General features: G+C 38.5%; 1 protein-coding gene across 1 annotated transcript in view; it reads right to left on the bottom strand.

Moving 5' to 3' along the window:
- Positions 1–20,906, bottom strand: part of MALRD1 (MAM and LDL receptor class A domain containing 1) — a 792,972-nt gene extending 772,066 nt beyond the window's left edge. The window contains exons 1-2 of the mRNA XM_043564232.1: positions 20,892–20,906; positions 5,714–5,816 (exon numbers count right to left, since the gene is read on the bottom strand). Of these exons, the coding sequence (XP_043420167.1) occupies positions 5,714–5,816; positions 20,892–20,906 (118 nt within the window). The remainder of the gene's footprint in view (positions 1–5,713; positions 5,817–20,891) is intronic.
- Between the last annotated feature and the right edge of the window lie 606 nt (positions 20,907–21,512).

Here is a 21,512-nt window from a genome sequence, read left to right as displayed (position 1 = left end):
TGCTTTCTTGGAATGAATTCCTATATGTGAAATTACTAGTCAAAGCTATGAACACTTTAAACATCTTATTCATATTTCAAAGACACTATCAAAAATGTAAGAGTTTGTACTACTCCTGCCGACAGTATATAAAAATTCTCACGTTCTCATACCCTTCACAAACATGGGCATTCCTTTCTGTAATTTATGTAATTAATTTTTAAAATATTGGGAGCTTTTGGTTTTCGACTGTGACATATGATTGACAGTGAAGTTGATCCTAGATGGTTGTTTCCCTTTCTGTAAGTTTTACAAGTTGCCTTTTCAGGATTTTTACCCATATTTCTATCAGAGAATGCATCTTTCATTTGACATGTTTACCTGGAAGAGAACTATTTGTCAAATACATTGAAAACATTGTTCTTCTTTCATTTTATTTACAATGCTTTTGATACACTGAAATAGTTATTTTACCTTTTATATATTCTGATTTACTGATTTTTGTACTTTCTTCTTTACATGTAAAGCATAAAAAGGCCCTTCCTCATCCGAATATTTATACAATGTCAATATTCAACAAATATATTTTGAGGATTTATTATACCTCAAAGCAAAAGAGAAACTTTTCCTGACTTCAAAACTTACCATCAAGAACAATAAAGACTATGGCTTTACTTTTCACATTTAACACTTCACCTTTTGGAAGTCTTGATATGTGGAGTAAATAAGAAATTTATTCCATGAAATTGCCTCATATTCATTTGTTGCATATAAAAACACAGTCAGTGTTGTATGGTGGTTAGAGTTAAGCGTTCTAGAATCAGACAATTGGCTGTGAATGTCAGTCCTTCCACTGAATAACTCTGTGTCCTTTGGCACTTTAGTTTACTTTACCTGAGCCTTATTTTATAAAGCTGTAAGTTGGGACCTATAATAGTTCCTACTATCTTGGTGTTTGGTGAAGATTAAATGAGATACTCTATGGAAATTTCTTAACAGTGCTTGGCTTATGAGAAGTGCTATAAACTGACTTGCAATGCCACCATTATTTTTTAATACATTATAGATATATTTCTTAATGTTTCTTATATATAGGAAAGCTGAATATTTCTAGTGATCAGATTCTTTTCTAAACATGAACTGCCACAATGTTGGGGTAGTTTACATGATACCTATTGCAAACCTACTAATAAAAGTTATTCCCTGTTGTTAATCAAATTCTTCTCCCCCTTTCTAGCTATTCTCACTCATTTTTCTGGATGACCTTGCCAAGTCCCTTTGATCGGATTCCAAAATTTATCCTGTTATACTCTGTATTAGAATTTAACTAGATTGATTTCATGAACATTAAAATGTATCTATTTACACTGTTGAAACACCATATTAAGAAAACAATCTTATCATGAGTCTTCCATACATCAGTAATTTTTTATAATTTTCTTCAGCTAGGCTCTATAGATTTATTATTTGATTTCTCACATATATAATTTTGTTGTGCTATGGACTGAATATTTGTATCCCTTCAAAATTCATAGGTTGAGGGGCACCTGGGCGACTCAGTCAGTCAACCATCTGACCTGATTTCAGTTCAGGTCATGATCTCGCTATTCCTGAGATCAAGCCCCACATAGGGCTCTGTGCTCAAAGCACAGAACCTGCTTGGAATTCTGTCCCCTCTCTCTGCCTCCCCACCCCTGCTCACATTCTCTCTTTCTCTCTCTCAAAATAAACAAAGTACAAAATTCATATGTTGAATCCCTAATCCCCAGTGTTACGGTATTCGGAGGTGGAACCTTTAGGAGATGATTGGGTCACAACTATGGAGTCTTCATAATGGGATTAGTGCCTTTACAGAAAAGGAAGAGAAGCCAAAATTCTCCCCCCTCCACGCCCCCCCCCCCCCAGGTGAGGACACTGAAAAACAGCTCTCTGCAAACCAGGAGAAGTCCCTTCATCGGACATGAAATCTGCCAGCCTTTGATCTTAGATTTCTCAGCCTCTAGAACTCTAAGAATTAAATGTTCTTTTTGTTTAGGCCACCCAGGTTATGGTATTTGTTATAGAAGCTCAAACTAAGACATTTTGCTTAGGATTTTTAGTTGTTTCAGGAAAATACGCATCAAACATTTTGCATACAATGCAGTAGTAACGAAACATTGTAGGTGAAATCTCACATTTCATGCTATTAATGCTTTAACTTCGAGTATTTCAATGAACCAATTCCTTTTTCAGGTAGTTGACATGTCACCCTATTGAGGAAGCAATGTTTATACTTAACATCGTCTGATTAAACCCTGTCACCTCTCGGATTTTGAGAACGCACCTCTAAGGTAATCTTTACCTATTTCACATAAAAAATTAGGTTTATAAAAAGTAAGTACCTTTTGAAAAAAACTCTTGTTTCTAAATTGAAAAAGTGTGCAAAAGAAATAAAGTAAAACCTCAAAACCTTGTGATGTATCCCATCAAATCAAAGTCTAAAAATTCCCTATAAAAAATACTAGACCAAATGGGAAGTTCTTAAGTATGACATGTAGGTAGGACAAAAAAATGCCAGATTAACGGAATATATGTTTTTCTTTTGAGTCACAGGCAATTTACCTCTGAAAGTGAATATATAACAGTGAATTTTAATATTAACTTCTGGTATGCGAAAGTAATTATCTAAGAATATTTTCTGACAACACTTCAGTGGTGAGGATCCGTTGCATGGGATATATCTCCACACTGTATCAACAGTTTATAATCTTCTGGTTGACTTAGATCTGAATGGTACCAACATAAGCAAGACTACTATCTTTATCTCCAAGTAAAAATACAAGAGTAAAGCCTTTGTACTCAAATAATTTTGAGAAATTGCTAGGAGAGAAGCTAGACTCTCTCTATACTTGATATGATTCTGATATTAAAATAAACATACAAATCAAAGAGAATGAGGGAGAATGGGCAATGGGGGTCAGCAAGGAAGCAGACAATGCAATGCTTGGAACATGATTTTAAAACAAAATACCCAGGGGCCACCTGCGTGGCTCATTCAGTTGAATGTCTGACTCTTGCTTTTGGTCATGACTGCATGGTTTTGTTTGTGAGTTCGAGCCCCACGTTGGGCTCTGTGCTGATGGTGCAGAGCCTGCTTGAGACTCACTCTCCCTCTCTCTCTCTCTGCCCCTCCCTGAGACTCTCTTTCCCTTTCTCTCTTTCTCTCTCTCTTTCAAAACAAATAAATTTTTAAAAAGTTTTAAAAATGAAACAAGATACCTAGTACTACAGCATTTATTTCCTTGACTCAGGATGTCAATAAATTATAATGAAGAAGAACTCTTGTCAACACTAGAGCCAAACAGTTGTTATACCTAAAAATTATTTTTCTTGATCACTATATATTAAGTGCTTGATATAAATAGAACTTATTTCATTGTGAAGATTCAGTCTTTCTAAATAAACCTCATATCTTAAAAAAATAATTATGCGTCAAACCAACAGGTTCAAGTACTCTGAAAAAAAGAGACCCATCATGTAAAATAAGAAAATTCTCAAAAACCTATTAATAGGATCAGTTGCATCTGAAATTCAACTATGCCAATTTCATTAAGGAAAGTCAACATAGTAATCTATTTCTTTAAAGGTCACACCATTTGGATGCTAAAAAGGGGCACAGACTGATTTTTTTTTTTCAAAAAGTAGCTATTTTACCATCATTATAAAGTTAGCTTAAAAAAAATATCTCATCCATAAGTTTCCCATCACAAAATTTTAGGGGAAAAATTGGCCATCATTATTCCTTCACAGTATTTCCCCCCTACTGTGGTGTACAAAAGAAACTCACACTTCAAAGCGATTCTCGATTTTATCTACAGGTTATGGTCCACATTTGAAATAAAATACCAAAGTGGAAACTTCTCAGAAATGAAAATGAAAAGCGAAACGCCAAAAGGTGATCTCCTAATGTAACGCTGAAAATGAAATCTGTTTATTCGACAGATCTGTTCCTTCATTTTCCTCCACAGCCGTGAGTTATTAGAATTTTTCATGCAGTCAAGACCTTTCGCACTCAGCTGCTTCCTCCTCCTTTCACATTAACCTTTCCTGAAGCAGGCCCGTGCATGCTATCACAGCAAGCGTGCTAAAGGAAGCTGCGTAGAGATTAATAGCGGAAGGGACTTTGCACTTGTCAAACCAGCCAAGTGGTTCCTCTTTGCTGCTCGCCAAAGAGCAGTGAGGGCTTTCCTAGGCAGGTCAGAGACGGACAGTACACCCACATTCAGCCTCTCTGGGTAAATTGGACACATATAAATGAATCCCTGTCTTCGGCTGCATTTTGTATTTAACAGTCACTAACAGCACCATCGGTGTCCCAAACTATGGGAGACAGATCGATAGCTCGTTTTCTTCTGCAGAGAAGAAATTTTTCACTATTCACTGTTCTTGCTCTAAGATCATAACAACTGAATATGTAACTGGAGGACAACAATAGCAAAACTGAATATATAGAAACTTGTTTTAGCAGAAGAAAATGAACAATTCTATAAACATGGATTCACATAGCATCCGAAAAAAAAAAAAAAAAGAAAGAAAGAAAAGAAGCACAAGGTGCTCTAAAATACTAGAATTAGTGCCTCCAGGTAATTGACTCAATAGTTACTCTGAACCAACAGTGAACCAATTTAACTTGATGAAAATGTGGTTTACAACGGGTGATCGTATTGTAAGAAAAGCACGAGTTCCGGGGCGCCTGGATGGCGCAGTCGGTTGAGCGTCCGACTTCAGCCAGGTCACGATCTCACAGTCCGTGAGTTCGAGCCCCGCGTCAGGCTCTGGGCTGATGGCTCGGAGCCTGGAGCCTCTTTCCGATTCTGTCTCCCTCTCTCTCTGCCCCTACCCCGTTCATGCTCTGTCTCTCTCTGTCCCAAAAATAAATAAACGTTGAAAAAAAAAAAAGCACAAGTTCCACTGATGAAATGCAATATTCCTTCAAGATGTCACGTTACAAGGGAAACTAGAGAAACATACACATCTTCGCCCATGTCTTTCCTTGGTGAACAGGCTCCTTTTTCATACTAGACCAGTAAGCAATGGAGCATCTTCCCACTGCTGAGAGTCAATGTATCTTCCTTTACAACCATTTGTAATGAGAAGGAGGTACAAGATCACACAATTAGCACATGGTTTATGCAGGATCCAAATCTAGGTCCTGACTCGCAAGCTGGTGCTGTTTCCTGTGCCCCAGAATCAAAGGATACAAGCCAGAGTTGTGCCGTGTGTGCAAATCCGTACCAACTCACTTGGAGCTAGTGTCCTATGAGCAAAAATAAAATCTACTCATCCAACCTAAAATTCATTTTGAACATTTCCATACTGAATCTAAGTTTAAGCTCATCATTTCCATCACAGCATTTTTAAGCTTCAGTAATGAGCTTCTTTTGAATTTTGCTTCCCTAATACATTAAAAGTTATATTACTGCTTATCACTTTTTTTTATAATCCATAAAAACTGGTTTAAAATACATTCCCTCCAGCTAGAATCTTAGCAATTTTATATTGTTTAAGTAGAGTCACTTCGATGTATGAACCCATCTCTTTATTAAAAAGTATATTTTAGTTTCTAATTTACACTAGAGGCGTGTCAGTGAAGTCCATACGGGCCAGGTATCTAGCCGAATCTCCCTGGACTGCCCATCAGGCCCTGGTTTGAAGGTGAAACTGAAACTGGAGAAAGGAGAAGAATGACACTTACATTGCTGTTCATCGCTCTTGTCCCCACACTGATCTGTAAAGTCACACACGTTGTCAGGAGGCAAGGACAACCCATTGCTACACTGAAAGGCTTCGGTTTCTTGCTGAACCCACGGAGAGACGAAAACACAAGAAATCCAAAGGAAACAAAAAGCTTCATTCCTTGGGAATGCTACCATTTCAGCCAAGCAGAAGAGCAGCACTGGATAGGTCTCTGGGAGATCAGGCCGTTGTAATGGGTGAATCCATAATCAGAAACATCGTTTCTCTTTTCCCTACTCTTTCTTTTCCAGATTTGCCTCTTACCAGCGAGCGGGTAACTATTGGTAACTGCCTGCAACTCTAACAAGTGACTCCCAAAGCAGTTCACTTACTCTTCCAGAGGAGTGTCTTTAGAAAATATTTAACCTGAGCAATTGCACCATTTCTGTATCTAGCTAAACATGGATATTTATTGCCCTGTGTATGTCCTATTTAAACAATGTCAGCCTTTATGACCATGCTATCTCCTGAAAGAAAATTTTAAGAACCAAAGGGCAGGCACATAAATGGTGTGGGGCTACAATAAAGTTATAAGTCACATAGCAATGTGCTATATTAATTCCTATGCCTCTTTAATCGCATTCATGTAATTTAGAACATCGTTGTGGTTGCTAAAACTTATTAAAATATTTCAGGCCCGATTATTAGCATCTCTCTGTGAGCATGAAATGCAGACCCTTAGTTATTAGACAGAAACCCTCTACTGCTTGTTTGGATGAATTGAGAACCATAGGATTTTAAAAGCTGGAGGGACATTGGAAGTCATTGTTTTAGATATCACACAACTTGGGCGCCCAAAGACGTTAAGGGTATTTATGGGGAAATACAGTAACTTGGTGTTAGAAACTAGAAGGCAAGTTTCCGACGGCCGAGGGCAGTATTCTTGGTTGTCTAGCACCCTGATCCTCTTGTCAGCTCATCTTAATTTGCTGCACAACCAAAACATGATTGCAGAATGCATATTCACAATGAACAGTATTCTGAAGTTTGGGACACACTGATGTATTCATAATAAAATTCCATGAAGCTGAATAATCATAGAAATCATATGAAGTTGAATATTCAAAATGTCCCTTTACATTTGATTTCTTAAAGGCATATTGAAGCTCTTTCTCAACCACTTTGTTGTCATTTCTGCAATATAACCACAAGAAACAAAGCTACTCCATGAGACTGTAAGAAGCAAATGGGGAATGTGGAGTGAAAAGGACCACAGATCAAGGGCAGGGATGCATCCACCCATTGAATAAAAATGTTGGGAAAGTAAGATTTTCTCCATATTCTAGAAAAAGGACCCACTGTATATATAAAGGTCTAATGTGTGGGCATTCCAGATTCTAGGGGGAAAATCCATAATTTTACCCTATCGTTGAGCACCCCATGCTCAATCTGGCATTTCATTGTTCTGTGCTTTACTCCAACTTCAGAAATACTTCTTCTCCTTACCTCTGTTTTATACATGAATATTAATTCGTACCTAACCTACTTCTCTCTTTTGTGTGTCTCTTAAATGTTGATTATCCTCATAGTTCCATCCCAGTCTTTCTCTTTTCTCAGATTATACTTCTTTTTTCTAGCCTTTTTCTTCACTCCGATGATTCTGAGCATTACCTATATATTGTCCCAAATCTATTTCTGAAGGCTGATAGGATATGTTCCTCAAATCTGTACTGTAAGTTTCCTTTCTTTTTTTTAAAATTTTTTAATGTTTATTTTTTGAGAGAGAGAGACAGACAGAGAGATGGAGCGTGAGCGGGGAGGGGCAGAGAGAGAGGGAGACACAGAATCCGAAGCAGGCTCCAGGCTCTGAGCTGTCAGCACAGAGCCCAACACGGGGCTTGAACTCACAAACCGTGAGATCATGACCTGAGCCGAAGTCCGATGTTTAACCAACTGGGCCACCAAGGTGCCCCTTTCTTTTTTTATTTGAGAGAGAGAGAGAGAGGGAGAGACAGAGAAAGAAAGTGCACGCATGCACAGGTGAGCGGGGGAGGGCAGAGAGAGAGAGAGAGAGATTGAATCTCAAGCAGGCTTCAAGCTATCAGCACCGAGCCCGATGTGGGGCTTAACCTCATCACCCTGAGATCACGACCTGAGCAGAAATCAAGAATCAGATGCTCAACAGACTGAGCCACCTAGGTGCCCCATATACTGTAAGTCTTCTTTCTTAGTGCACACGCGCGCGTGCTCACACGAACACACACACACACACACACACACACACACACACACACACACACCACATAGCCAGGTGGCATAAGAATGCAAAAGTAAGCTCTTCTGCATTCCCCAACCCACTCAGCTAGCTAATACCCACCTTCTATATTTCAGTGAATGGCACCTTCTTCCGTCCCAAACCAGGGAATTATGCATTGTTCCTGGGCCACTCTTGCCCACTCCACCTATTAATCATCAAGTCTTCCGCATTCTGTATTTCAGTTAAAGACTCTATCAAATCTCATCTCAGCAACACCATGAACCAAAAGTCACTGCTACCCACACTCATTTTCCATCCCTCAGTCAGAATCATCATTTTAAAGTACAAAGATATTCCTACATATTTTCCTCTGAAATCAGTATAAATGTCATATTCCTTAGCATGACCTAGAAACATAGCTTGTCTTTCTAGGTTCATCGTTATGCCCTCTGTTATGCTCTCACTCACTATACTACTGAATTATGGGGGCACCTGGGTGACTCAGTTGGTTGAACGTCTGACTGTTAATTTCAGCTCAGGTCATGATCCCAGGGTCATGGGATAGAGCCCCACATAGGGCTCTGTGCCGAGCATGGAGCCTGCTTAAGATTCTCTCTCCCTCTGCCCCTCTCCCCCACTGTGTCCTCTCTCTCTCTCTAAAATGAAAAATAATATTACTGAATTACTGTACTGGCATTTTTCTGAACGTGCCATCTCTTGACTCCTGATCTGAGATTTCTTCCCCACTCCATTCACCAGAAAGAAAATTAATACTAATTTTTCTTTATTTTTCAGCTTTGGGGACTTTCTCTAAGTCTTGGCTGATTCCCCAAGGCCGAGCTAAGTTTCACTCCTGGATTTTCTCACAGGCTGCTGTTCCCAGGACCTACAGCTCTGGAATGGTCACTATGTGTTTATTTCAGTGATGCCTCTGCTAGTCTGTGAGAATAAAGCAGGGCAGTGACGTTTTCACTGTTATATCCCCAGTTACTAGCACAGTTCTCAGCAGATAGCAGTTGTTCCATAAGTAATTGCTAATTGAATGGAATTAATGAGAGCTTTACAATCATTTTAACTTGTGCTAGGCACATATAAATACATGCAATGAAGATGTGAAACTTTAAAACACCAGTACATAAAAGATTTATATTCTTGTGTTTATTGCTGTTTTTCCATTCCCGAAGGGGACAGGGAGGTACAGGCTTCCAATTATGGAATGATTAAGTCATGGGGATCAAAAGTACAGCATAGGGAATATAATCAATGGTACTGTAATAGTTGCATTGTAAAAAAGCAATCGATCTATGAAGTTTGTGCTACTTTAAAAAGCCTTTCAGATTTTGAAATTGCAATTTTGTATTACGTTAGCAATGTGCCCCACCATCCTCCCTGCACTAATTAAGTAAATGTCAAAGCTCATTTCAGGTTCCCTCCGGAAGGAAGGAGGGAAGGAAGGGGGGAAAGAGAGAAGGAGGGAGGGAAGGAGGGAGGGAAGGAGGGAAGGAAGGGAGGAAGGAAGGAAGGAAGGAAGGATGGAAGGAAGGATGGAAGGATGGAAGGAAGGAAGGAAAAAAGAGGGGAAGGGGGGAGGGAGGGAGGAAGGGAAGAAAAGAGGGAGGATGGGAGGAAAGAAGGAAGGAAAGAAGGAAGGACAGGAGGGAGGAGGAAGGGAGAAAGTGAGGAAGGGAGGAAAGAAGGGAGAGAGTGAAAAAGAGGAATAAAGGAGAAAGAAAAGGAAGACAAGAGGGAAGGGAAACAAGAGTAAAGAGACATACAAACCCAGAAACATTTCAATTTTATATCCTGATTCTGAATTCAGGCCCTGTGACATTGTATACGTTCACTGTTTTCCATTTAGAAAAAAGAAATCACATATTTTGTTGCTGCCGTAGCTGTTTATTGCCTCGTTTCAGCTGGAAAACTCCTTTATTAACTGTTACTTCCTACTAAAAATAACATTCCCCTATACTGTTTCAAGTGGCATTCATCATTTGGACAAGAAATGAACTAGAATCACCCAAAATAAATCAGAATAATCCAGTAGAATATTTTATAAGGCAAATTTATATTTTGTTGCCAAAAAATAAAATTATTTTCAATTGGTATTTCCTTACCACTTTTTCTCTACATGCACTGAAAAGGACAAGGAATAAATAGATATTAATAGCAAGGTTCTCCCTACCTGTTTTTCTGAGGAAGGGATAAACGCCCTGTAGATCCCAATGTTCTATCCCTGAGCTAGGTGCTTCATACGTATTGTCTCATTATGTCCCAAACACCCTCTTGTGCTGTCTACTTTTGCTTTAAAAGTGTCACTCACTTGTCCAATATCACATGAGTCTTAAATGATGGGGCTTGGCTATGACCCAAGATAGAAGAAAAACGACCATACAATGTTAATTGAATTATATGGCCAACAATTTTCACAAGGCATTTAAAAACCTCTGAGTGAGACTTCCAAGTAGCAAAATACTCAAAAGTGACACAGCAAATTCATTTTCAAGTAGACACACTGTTTATCTTTTTTTTTTTTTAAGACTGAGCACCTATTTATACTAGACCCTGGGGATGGGGGCAAGAAGACGGGAGGGGTACAATAAAGAGTGAGACAGTGTCCAGACTTAAAAGAATGTACAACCTGGGAATGGAGATCTAAGACATTTATGAAAAACGTACACATGCTACTTCCAGTTTGGGCAACAACAATGGACTCTATTTTCTGTAAAAACATATAAGCCAACTAACTATAAACATGTTAGATGTGGAATACAAAATGCCTTTAAATGTATAACTGAGTCCCGAGGCTGTAAAACGTAAAGCAAATCCCAAGACCCGAAAGGGAGATGAGAGACCAAGTCAACGCAATAGACAGTTTATTCCTGGATGACCATCGTCAATAACATTTTCAGAACAATTCCAGAATTGATGCAAAATAATCACTGGGAGATGTTAGAAAATGCAAGAACAGTGAGGAAAGACAGAAGCTGTATTGCAGATGAAAGCAAGCTAGAACCCCAGTCACGAACGTGGAACTGAGGAGGGTAATAAAAGAATTGAGATCTGCATAAGATTAGAAACTAGAACTGACATGTTTGCATAAAGCCAGAGGAAGAATCTGCTGGGAAACAAAATCCCTAGCACCTTCTTAAGGCATGTCAGAATTTCCATAAATTATAGTCATCCAAATAAGGGCTCATGGTGAAAAATTAACTGGCAAATGACAAACACATCTCTTATGATTCAGAGCTAGCACAAATAATCAAATGAACGAAGGCACAATAAGATACCCAGATGTTTCATACATTGGCATTATGGGATAATGAATATAAAAAAAAATTATTTACCAAATATACACAAGATTAAATTTTAAAAATAAGCACAGGCAAGAAAAGACCAGGTATGATTTTGCAGAAGTGACCTGGAAAAATATAATCATTCAAAATAAAAACAATGAATACATATACTATATGTATACTTCCTATTTATGCCACTTGTTTTTTTTTAATTTTTTAATACTTACTCATTTTTGAGAGACAGTGGGGGGGGGGAGGAGCAGAGAGAGAGGGAGACACAGAATCTGAAGTAGGCTCCAGGTTCTGAGTTGTCAGAACAGAGCCCGACGCAGGGCTCGAACTCACAAACTACAAGATCATGACCTGAGCTGAAGTCAGACACTTAACCAACTGAGACACCCAGGCACCCCATAGACTGGCAGGTAACTTTTCAACAGCAACGATATAAGCCAGTAAGATAGTGGCATCTGTAACAAATGTAAGATAATGGAATGATGGTTTTATAGTGATGAGAAAAAATCACAATGGAACTTAAGAGTTAGCCGTGACCGGAATGTTTATTCAGGATAGGGGATAAAATAATTTTGAAATGATTGAAAACTGACGGACTTTGTTTTCAACACACCCTGAGCAATGGATATATTCTAAATTCTGTACCCGACAAGAATACATAGAAATAAAATACGAGTCCCATAGCACTAATTTCAATATATTTCAAAGACTTAGTGTTACCCAGATGACTTTCTCCGCTGGCAATGACATTCAGTGAAGAATCAGAAAATTGAAAAGAAATTAAAAAAAAATAAAGGTGCAAATTTTAAAAATGCCATGAAGGATACAGCATTGTGAACAGACGCCCTGGGAGTGTGAGCCATCTGCTTGTGGCGCTTATCTGGGACTTCAGGCCCTACTCAACTCTGTCTTGTATATACTGCTTTCCCTGATGATGGATTGCTGCTTGGCACACTCAAATTACATCACCTTCAATTTATTTCAAGTGGCTCAACTTGCAGGGTCATTGCTGTTGCTTGCTCAGGAATTTAGTCTCAATCTGCGCCCAACAGCTACTTCTTGAGAGGAAGATACCTATGCGCTGGCTTTACTCCAAAATGATAGGAACCTATAATGTGATTCACTGACAGAGTGGGACATACTCTTAATCAAGGTGGCTAAATGTTCACAGATTCTTTCACTGCTCTCTTAACAAATTCAAGAACATTGCCTTGTATTAGGTACTACACAGATTTATGTTTTGTTTTATACATAGCTTGTATCTGAAACTCAAATAAGCCAACCAAGTTTCCTATATCTTTCTTAGAGGTGTAAAATGCAAGACGAGGTGAATTTTCTCTCACTGTAAGAGTTATCTTTCTTTATTCCAAGGAACTTCATGAATGTGTTAGCACTCTGAATATCTATGGGGTTTATTACCCAACCTATATGAACATCCTATATGAACTTCTCCCAAGTATTTTAAAAAGCTTCCCACCTGTGCTTATCAAATTCTTTCAGATTATTGCCATGTCTACAGTGAATGAGCATGATGTGCCGTGCAATGGTGAGACAATCCGGGCATCTACAGACCATATATGCCTCAGAGCAAGTGAGTTGATCGTGCTCTGCACTACAACAATGAAGGCATATTGTTGTCCCTCCTGACTGAAAACAAAATTTGTCTAGAGTTCTCTGCTTATTGGAATAGAACAAATCCATACATCTTCCACAGACACAGCTACACAGAGACTTTGCTGACTTGCTTCCGTAAAGAAACTACATCTAAAGAGCACCGTTATCAAAATCATCATCTGGTTATCCTTTCAACGATCATCCATTACTTTCCAAGGCTCAGCCACCTCTGCAAAGGACAAAAGGCAAGTCAAATTAGTTGACAGGAATTAGTGCCCATGGTGGTACCAATCTCTGCAATTCCCCCAGAGGTAGGGTTTCACTTTATGTATTCCTACCTATGAAGAAAGAGTTAACATGGCAGGACCAGCTAACATCCATGTTCAAAAGGCATACTTTCAATGTTGGCCCTTGGCTAGCATCTAAGAACTACCAGTTCCTACCATTCTAACCAATTAAGAGGAGCTCACTCTGCCTAAACTGTTTGTACAAACAAAAATATAATTTATGCTGAACACCTGCTTTCCTTCTGGGAGTCTAGAATTTTAATATGTTCCAGGCAGAAACTGCTTACATGATCAACTACCAATAAAAAAGTCCATGGCACTGAGTATCTTAGGATCTCCTCTGGTTGTCACCATTCCACCTGTGTTGTCACAACTCATTGCTGTAATTAAGTGTGTTCTGTGTGACTCCACTGGCAGAAGACTCTGGAGGTGTGCCTCTGGTTCCCCCTAGACAGGGCCCCATATATCTTTTCCCTTTGTTGATCTTGCTCTGGATTTTTTCACTGTTGCCATGAGTACAACTATAGGCTGAGTCCAGTGCGTCTCCCTAGAAAATCATTGAACTGGGTTTTGAGGACCTCCTGACACACTACCATAATAGAAGTCATTTAATGGATCAGGAATAAGTGGCAAGATACTACCAAATATTGAGTACATCTGCTCCAACTACTCATTCAGCTAGTAGAAAAACAACCACAGCATGGCTTTATAGAATCTGTGAGCCACTGAGAAGTGGACTTGGACCTAAATTCCACTCATCACCTATCCTTCATATGTCCCACCTCTGACCAATAGAACCATGGTGATTTTCTAGATATCCAGGAACTAATACCAGCTTAGAACTAGGATTGGAGTATTTCCCATTTTCCAGTGAGCCATTACCATGCAACGGCACAGGCACCAGACTCAGAAGAGTTTTTTGTTGCTGTTTTTACATCAGGTCATGTAGGGTTTTCATAAGTGGCCCCCCTCTTTTATTGCTATGGATCTCAAGTTCCATTAGCCACCAACAAAGGTCCCAAAATTGAGTACCTGGCCTTGCTGACTACTATGATAACGTTGTAGTAACCATGCTAACCTTGCCCCTAACAATTGTGTTTTGTTACTGGCCAGCATCACTTTGAGATACCATCATCTCCACTTTATGTGAGATCTGAATAGGTCAGCCATTACAGCATTTTGTAAGAATTCTGACAGTCTCCTCAGCAAACTGCTTCTAAATGTTTTCCTACCCGTGGCCTTGCAGGACATCTCAGTTTATATGGAATAGGAGGAGAATAAACAAACTACACCAAAAATGCTATTGGTTACCATTTGGTATTGGCTACCAGACAATCCACTCCAACATTCCTATTTTCCCAAATCTTGAATTTCTGTCTCTTCACTATTAGCGTCTCAAATTCATTTATTGTAAACCTCCAGAAGGTCCAGGTCCCAGTCAGTTGAACTGAGCAACCGATTAGAAGCCCCTCTAAATGCTCAAAAATAAAGAAATCTTCAACCCAATTCAAAATTGCGTACCTGAACCAGGGTCTTGATTTGCACACATAGTTCCCATTATCTACTGATATGAGTTAGCAAATAATCAAAATCCTTTTTGCGTGTTAGTTTGCCCTTCACAGATCTGCTTATAGCTTGGAGAGCAATGAGGATGGTGAGAATGAGACATGAGGAAAACTTGCAGGCACATGTGAGGTGATCCCCAAATGAGGTGGTGGCATATCTCCTGACAAGGTGGAACCAAGCTTATCAGAGGAGGAAGGGCTACTTCGTTTATCAAGGGAAGCTGGTAGTGAGGGTATCAGGCATTAGAGGAACTTCCAGTCATCCAAATGCTCCCCGATTCTCCATTCCAGTTCTTAGGATCTCACATTCTCATGAACAATGCCCTAGCTTTTTCATAAGAGGTTTAAGGAGTCTCTCAATTCAAACTACATTTGAAATCAACAAATTGCAAAAGCTAACTCAGTCTACAGCAATAATACCTACAGAGGTTATTTTAGGGAACCATAAGGTTTCCTGGTCCTCTCACTATGCCGTGGCCCTTTTTTTTTTTTTTTAAGAATTGTACCCACCCAATACTACAATTCTTGAATTCCTCATTCTCAACCATAATGGTTTTCACAGCAGCAACCTGATCTGCTAAAGCGACCTGATCACCTTCAGTATGTCCCACAGTCCACATTGACAAAGATGAAGTTGTACCACTCTTTGCCACAAAATGTTGGTGCCACGTCTAATGCTAACAGGATTTTCACTGCTTTAAACCCCAAACAAGGTCAGATACCCCAGCCTAGGTGTAGTTTCTTTTAGAAACTACAGTTGGCAACCATCCTTGTGAACAAGTGTATTACCAATTAAGGATCAGTAGCAAACAATAGAAAGTATTCCATTGTTTTCAGCAGAAGTAATTTATTATAAGCTTTTAGATAGTTTCAAAATAATATGCAAGGGCTGAAGGAGTAAACTTCACAAGGCATTTCTAGGAATAACTCACGGATTCCAAAATCACAATTCTGTCTTAGAGTCTACTTCTTGAAGGACCTGGATTAACACACCCAATATAAAGTACACCTAAGTAAATGTTCATAGGAACTTTGAGGAAGAGTTTGGAGAATAATCATAGCCCGTATTTTTCCTGTGAGCACAATTATTCTTCCCAGCGATCTGGACACTTTTTCAGTCAATGTGTTAGAGATATGAAAATTGACTCAAATCAGGCCTATATTTAATAAGGAAATACAACTGACCAATAACTTTCCAAGCAGAAAGCATCAGGCCCAGATGATAACATTGGCAAACTGTACCAAACATTTACGGAAGAAATAATTCTAATACTCTACAAACTCTTCCAGAAAATAGAAACAGACAAAATAACTCCTAATTCATCATTAAGACAGCAATACCCTAATACCAAAACCAGACAAAGACATTTAAAGAAATTCAAACCAATATGTCTCATGGACATAGATGTAAAAATCCTCAACAAACTTTTAGCAAATAAAGCCCATCAATATGTAGAAACAATTATATATCATGACCAAGTGAGATTTATTTCAGGTATATTATACATCATGACCAAGTGAGATTTATTTCAGGTATATAAAATTAGTTCAACATTCAAAATCAATTAATGGAATCCATCACATCAACAGTCTGAAGAATAAAAATCATATAATCATATCAACTGAAGAAAAAACACTGGAAAAAATCCAACACCCATTTACAATAAAAACTCTTAGAAAACTAAGAACAGAGGAGAATTATCAACTTGATAATTAATATCTACCCAAAATCTACAACTACATCATACTTATTGATGAGAAAATAAATGTTTCCTCCCTGAGATCAGAAACAAGGCAAGGATATCCCCTCTTGCCATTCCTATTCAACCTCATACTGGAAGTTCTAGCTAATGTGGTAAGATAAGAAAAATAAATAAAAGACACACAGATTGGGAAGGAAGAAATAAAACTATCATGTTCAAAGGTAATGTAGTTTTCTATGTAGAATATCTTTAAAAATCACATAAAAAAAAAACTAAAGCTAAATGATTATAGCAAGGTTGCAGGATACAAGGTTAATATATGAAACTGCTTTCCTATATGCCAAGAATGAATAATAAAATTTGAAATTAAAGACAACAACAAAGCTATTTTATTAGCACCCCAGAAATGAAATACATAGGTATAAGTCCAAATCTATCAAGATATGTACATAAGCAATGTGAGAAAACCAATAAAATTCTGATGAAAGAAATAAAAGAAAACTTAAACAGAGAGATATCCCATGATAATAGACTGAAAAATTTAATGTTAAGTTGACAGTCCTTCCCAACTTGATGTACAGATTCAACACAAGCACTGTCAAAATTTCAGCAAGTTATTTTACCTACAGAGTGACTGTAAAGTTCTTATGGAAAGGCAAAGACCCAGAATAGCCAACACAATACTGAGGAAGAAGAAGTGTCAGAAGAGTGACAGTACCTGACTTCAAAAATTAGTGTAAAGCAGTGTGGAGGTTCCTCAGAAAATTAAAAATAGACCTACCCTATGACCCAGCAATAGCACTGCTAGCAATTTACCCAAGGGATACAGGAGTACTGATGCATAGGGGCACTTGTACCCCAATGTTCATAGCAGCACTCTCAACAATAGCCAAATTATGGAAAGAGCCTAAATGTCCATCAACTGATGAATGGATAAAGAAATTGTGGTTTATATACACAATGGAGTACTACATGGCAATGAGAAAGAACAAAATATGGCCCTTTGTAGCAATGTGGATGGAACTGGAGAGTGTGATGCTAAGTGAAATAAGCCATACAGAGAAAGACAGATACCATATGGTTTCACTCTTAGGTGGATCCTGAGAAACTTAACAGAAACCCATGGAGGAGGGGAAGGAAAAAAAAAAAAAAGTGTCTTCCACTTTAGAGTGGAAGACAGCCAAAGCATAAGAGACTCTTGAAAACTGAGAACAAACTGAGGGTTGATGGGGAGTGGGAGGGAGGGGACGGTGGGTGATGGGTATTGAGGAGGGCACCTTTTGGGATGAGCACTGGGTGTTGTATGGAAACCAATTTGACAATAAATTTCATATATTGGAAACAAAATTAGTGTAAAGCTACAGTAATTAAGACAGGGTGGACCTGGTGAAAGAATAGACATATAAACCCAAATAGATCAATGGAACAGAATGGAGAGTGCAGAAATAGATCCACATTAATATAACCAACTGGTTCTTGACAAAAGGGCAAAAGCAACTGAATAAAGAAAGGATAATCTTTCCAATAAATGGTTAGAAAAATATTAATATAAAAATACTTTTAAAATATTGATATAAATACAAACTTTAGACTTTTCACAAAAATTAACTCGAAATGGGTCATAAATCTAAATGTTAAAAACTTAAATATAAAATTTCCAGAAAATAACGCAGGGGAAAATCTAGGTGACCTAAGGTTTGGCAATGATGGCTTTTTCTTTTCTTTTTTTTAAAAAAAGTAATCTCCATACCCAATGTAAGACTCGAACTCACAGCCCCAAGATCAAAAGTCACATGCTCTACCAACTGAGCCAGGCAGCTGCCCCTGGCAATGACTTTTAATATACAACATCCAAAGCAGTGTGCAAGAAAGAAAAATATAGATATGTTTGATTTCATTAAATTAAAACTTATTCTCTCTGAAAGATGCTGTTAAGAAAATTAAAAGACAAGTGACAGACCAGGAGAAAACCTTTGCAAAGCACATAGCTGATAAAAGCTTGTATCGAAACTAACTAAGAACTCTTAAAATTCACTAATGAGAAAACAAATAATCAAATTCAAAAATGAGCAAAAGAAAAAATGAATTAAAGACTTGAAATGTAAACTTCTAGAAGAAAGCATAGGAGTAAGGTCCTTGGCATCAATCTTGGCAATAGTTTTTTGGATTTGACACTAAAAGCAAAGGGAACAAAAAACAAAACTAAACAAGTGGGACTACCTCAAACTAAAAAGCTTCTGAAAAGCAAAAAACAAGACTAAAAGGCAACCTACCAAATGGGAAAAAATATTTGCAAATTATATATTGGATAAAGCATTAATATTCAAAATATGTAAAGAACCCATACAATTCAATATCAAGACAAACAATCGAATTAAAAACAGGCAGAAGAACTGAATAGACATTTTCCCAAAGAAGATACACAAATGGCAACAGGTACATGAAAAAGTACTCAACATCACTAATCATCAGAGAAATGCAAATCAAAATCATGATGAGATATCACTGTTAGAATGGCTATTATCAAGAAGACAAGAGATAAGTGTTGGTGAAGATGTGGAAAAAAGAGAACCCTTGTGCATTGTTGGTGGGAATGCAAATTGGTGCAACCATTTTGGAAAACAGTATGGAGTTTCCTCAAAAAAATTAAAAATAGAAATGCCATATCATCCAGTAGTCCTACCTCTGGGAATGTATCCAAAAGAAACAAAAAACAAGATATTGAGCATTTAAGATATTTAAGCATTATCACAATATCCACAATAACTTCAGTGTCTATCAACAGATGAATGGATAAAGGGGAGTGCCTGGGGTGCTCAGTCAGTTAAGTCGGACCTGGGCTCAGGTCAGGATCTCGCAGTTCGTGAGTTTGAGCCCCACCTTGGGCTCTATGCTGACAGCTTGAGCTCTGTGTTGACAGCTTGGAGCCTGAAGCCTGCTTCAGATTGTGTGCCTCCCTCTCTCTCTGCCCCTCCCCCACTCGTGCGTGTGCACACACGTATGTGTGCGCGCATGCACGCACTCTCAAAAACTAAACATTAAAAAATGTTTAATAAAGTAAATAATTATAAGGTATTATTATAACCATGAAAAAGACGGAAATCCTGTCATGTGCAACACTACGGATGGACAAGGGCATTATGCTAAATGAAATAAAACAGACAAAGAAACACAAATACTGTGTATCACTTATATGTGGAATCTAAAAAAAGCGAAACTCATAGAAACTGAGAAGAATGGTGGCTACCAGCGGCTGTGGGATAAAATAAATGGAGAGATATTGGTCAGACAGTACAAACATCCAGTTATAAGAAAAATAAGTTTTGGTGATCTGATGTACGGTACAGTGATTATAGTTAATAATATTATATACCTAAAAGTTGCTAAGAAAGAATTTAAATCTTCTTATTCTGAAAAAACAAATGGGAATTATGTGACACAATGGAGAGGTTAGCTAATGCCACAGGGGTAATCATTTTGCAACATATAAATATAGCAAATCAACACATTCTATACCTCAAACTTACACGATGTTATGTCAATTTTATTTCCATAAAGCTAGAAAAAAATGTTAAATGGCAAAAGACATGAACAGACCCCTCACCTAAGAGGATATACAGGTGGCAAATAAGCACATGAAAAGACGATCAACAATGTGTTTGGAAAAATGCAAATTACAACAATGATATACTACTGCACACCTACTAAAATGGCCAAAATCCGAAGTAGCAGGAACTCTCGTTCCCTGCTGATGGGAATGCTAAATGGTATAGTCACTTTGAAAGATGGTTTGGCAGTTTCCTACAAAACTAAACATACTCATACCATATGATGCAACGAGCACACTCCTTGGTATTTAACTAAATGACTTGAAAACCGTCCACACAACTCCTTCATATAAATATTCAGAGCACTTTATAATAACCAAAACCTAGAAATAATCAAGATGTCCTTCAATAGCTGAATGGATAAACCAGTCGTAGTACATTCATACAAAGGAATATTATTAAGCGATAAGAAGAAACAAGCTCTCAAGCCCCGTAAAGACGCAGAGGAAATTAAATGTTTATTCTAAGTAAAAGCAGCAGGTCTAAAAGTTATACACTCTTTGATTCTGACTATATGACATTTTGGAAAAGGCAAAACTGTATAGATAATAAAAGATCAGTAGTTGCCAGGGGTTCCAGGGGAGGAAGGGAGGGAGGAACGAATTGTTGGAGCACAGAGAATTTATAGGGTGCTGAAACTATTCCATATAACACTGTTAACGGTGGGATACATGACATTATGGGGTAGGGGAGAGAGGGTATCTCAAAGCTCTCTATAGTTCCTGTGCAATGTGCAATTCTCTGTGAACCTAAAATTGCTCTAAAAAATGAAGTCTATGAAGACAAAAAAAATATATTGGCATGAGTTCAGGAACTGAGCAAGTGACCATGATTTTTACTGTGCCAACCACCCTCAACCTTCTGCGTCTCCATGTTTGCTTTCCCTGTTGGTAAATGTTAAGCAGCACCCTCACTGGCTGCCCATCTGTGTTTCCCCTTAGGATGCCAAGTCCTACTGACCGTGTTCACAACTCCCTGTGGGTCAAGACCCCTTGGCTGCCTCTCTGACCTTGAGAATCATTATGGACCCTCAACTGCAGCCTCTGGGCTCCTGGCAGTCAGAATCTGCCACCTGGTCTCCATTTCTCCAGGACCTCATCATGCCCATGGGTAAGAATGAGCCCAGTTCTGTGACTGCTTCTCCTGTCGAAAGCTCCAGCCTGCAGAGGAGAGCTGCCACTGAACGTGCTCATGTATTACTCAGCAGCACATTCCTCACGGTCTTGGCAGGTGATGTGCCCTCTGTGTCCTCCCAGAACCCTCAAATGCATCTCTCTCCATTTCTATCCTCTACCAGGGAGAGACTCGGGCACTTGCACTCCACCTGCCTTTGGCCATCGCTTTCTCCAGGCTTATAAGGATCACCCTAGCTATGAGTTCTCCCCATCCCCTGGGCTACTTGCTAGGGTTAAATATCCTGTGTTCTGAAAAAGTTCACCCAAGTCAATGGATTACTGCTTATTCGGCCTTGCATCCTGC

Source organism: Prionailurus bengalensis, chromosome B4 (assembly GCF_016509475.1).
Source record: "Prionailurus bengalensis isolate Pbe53 chromosome B4, Fcat_Pben_1.1_paternal_pri, whole genome shotgun sequence".
Taxonomy (NCBI): domain Eukaryota; kingdom Metazoa; phylum Chordata; class Mammalia; order Carnivora; family Felidae; genus Prionailurus; species Prionailurus bengalensis.
The sequence above is the reverse complement of the archived record's forward strand: the minus strand, read 5'-3'. Positions and strand labels throughout refer to the sequence as shown.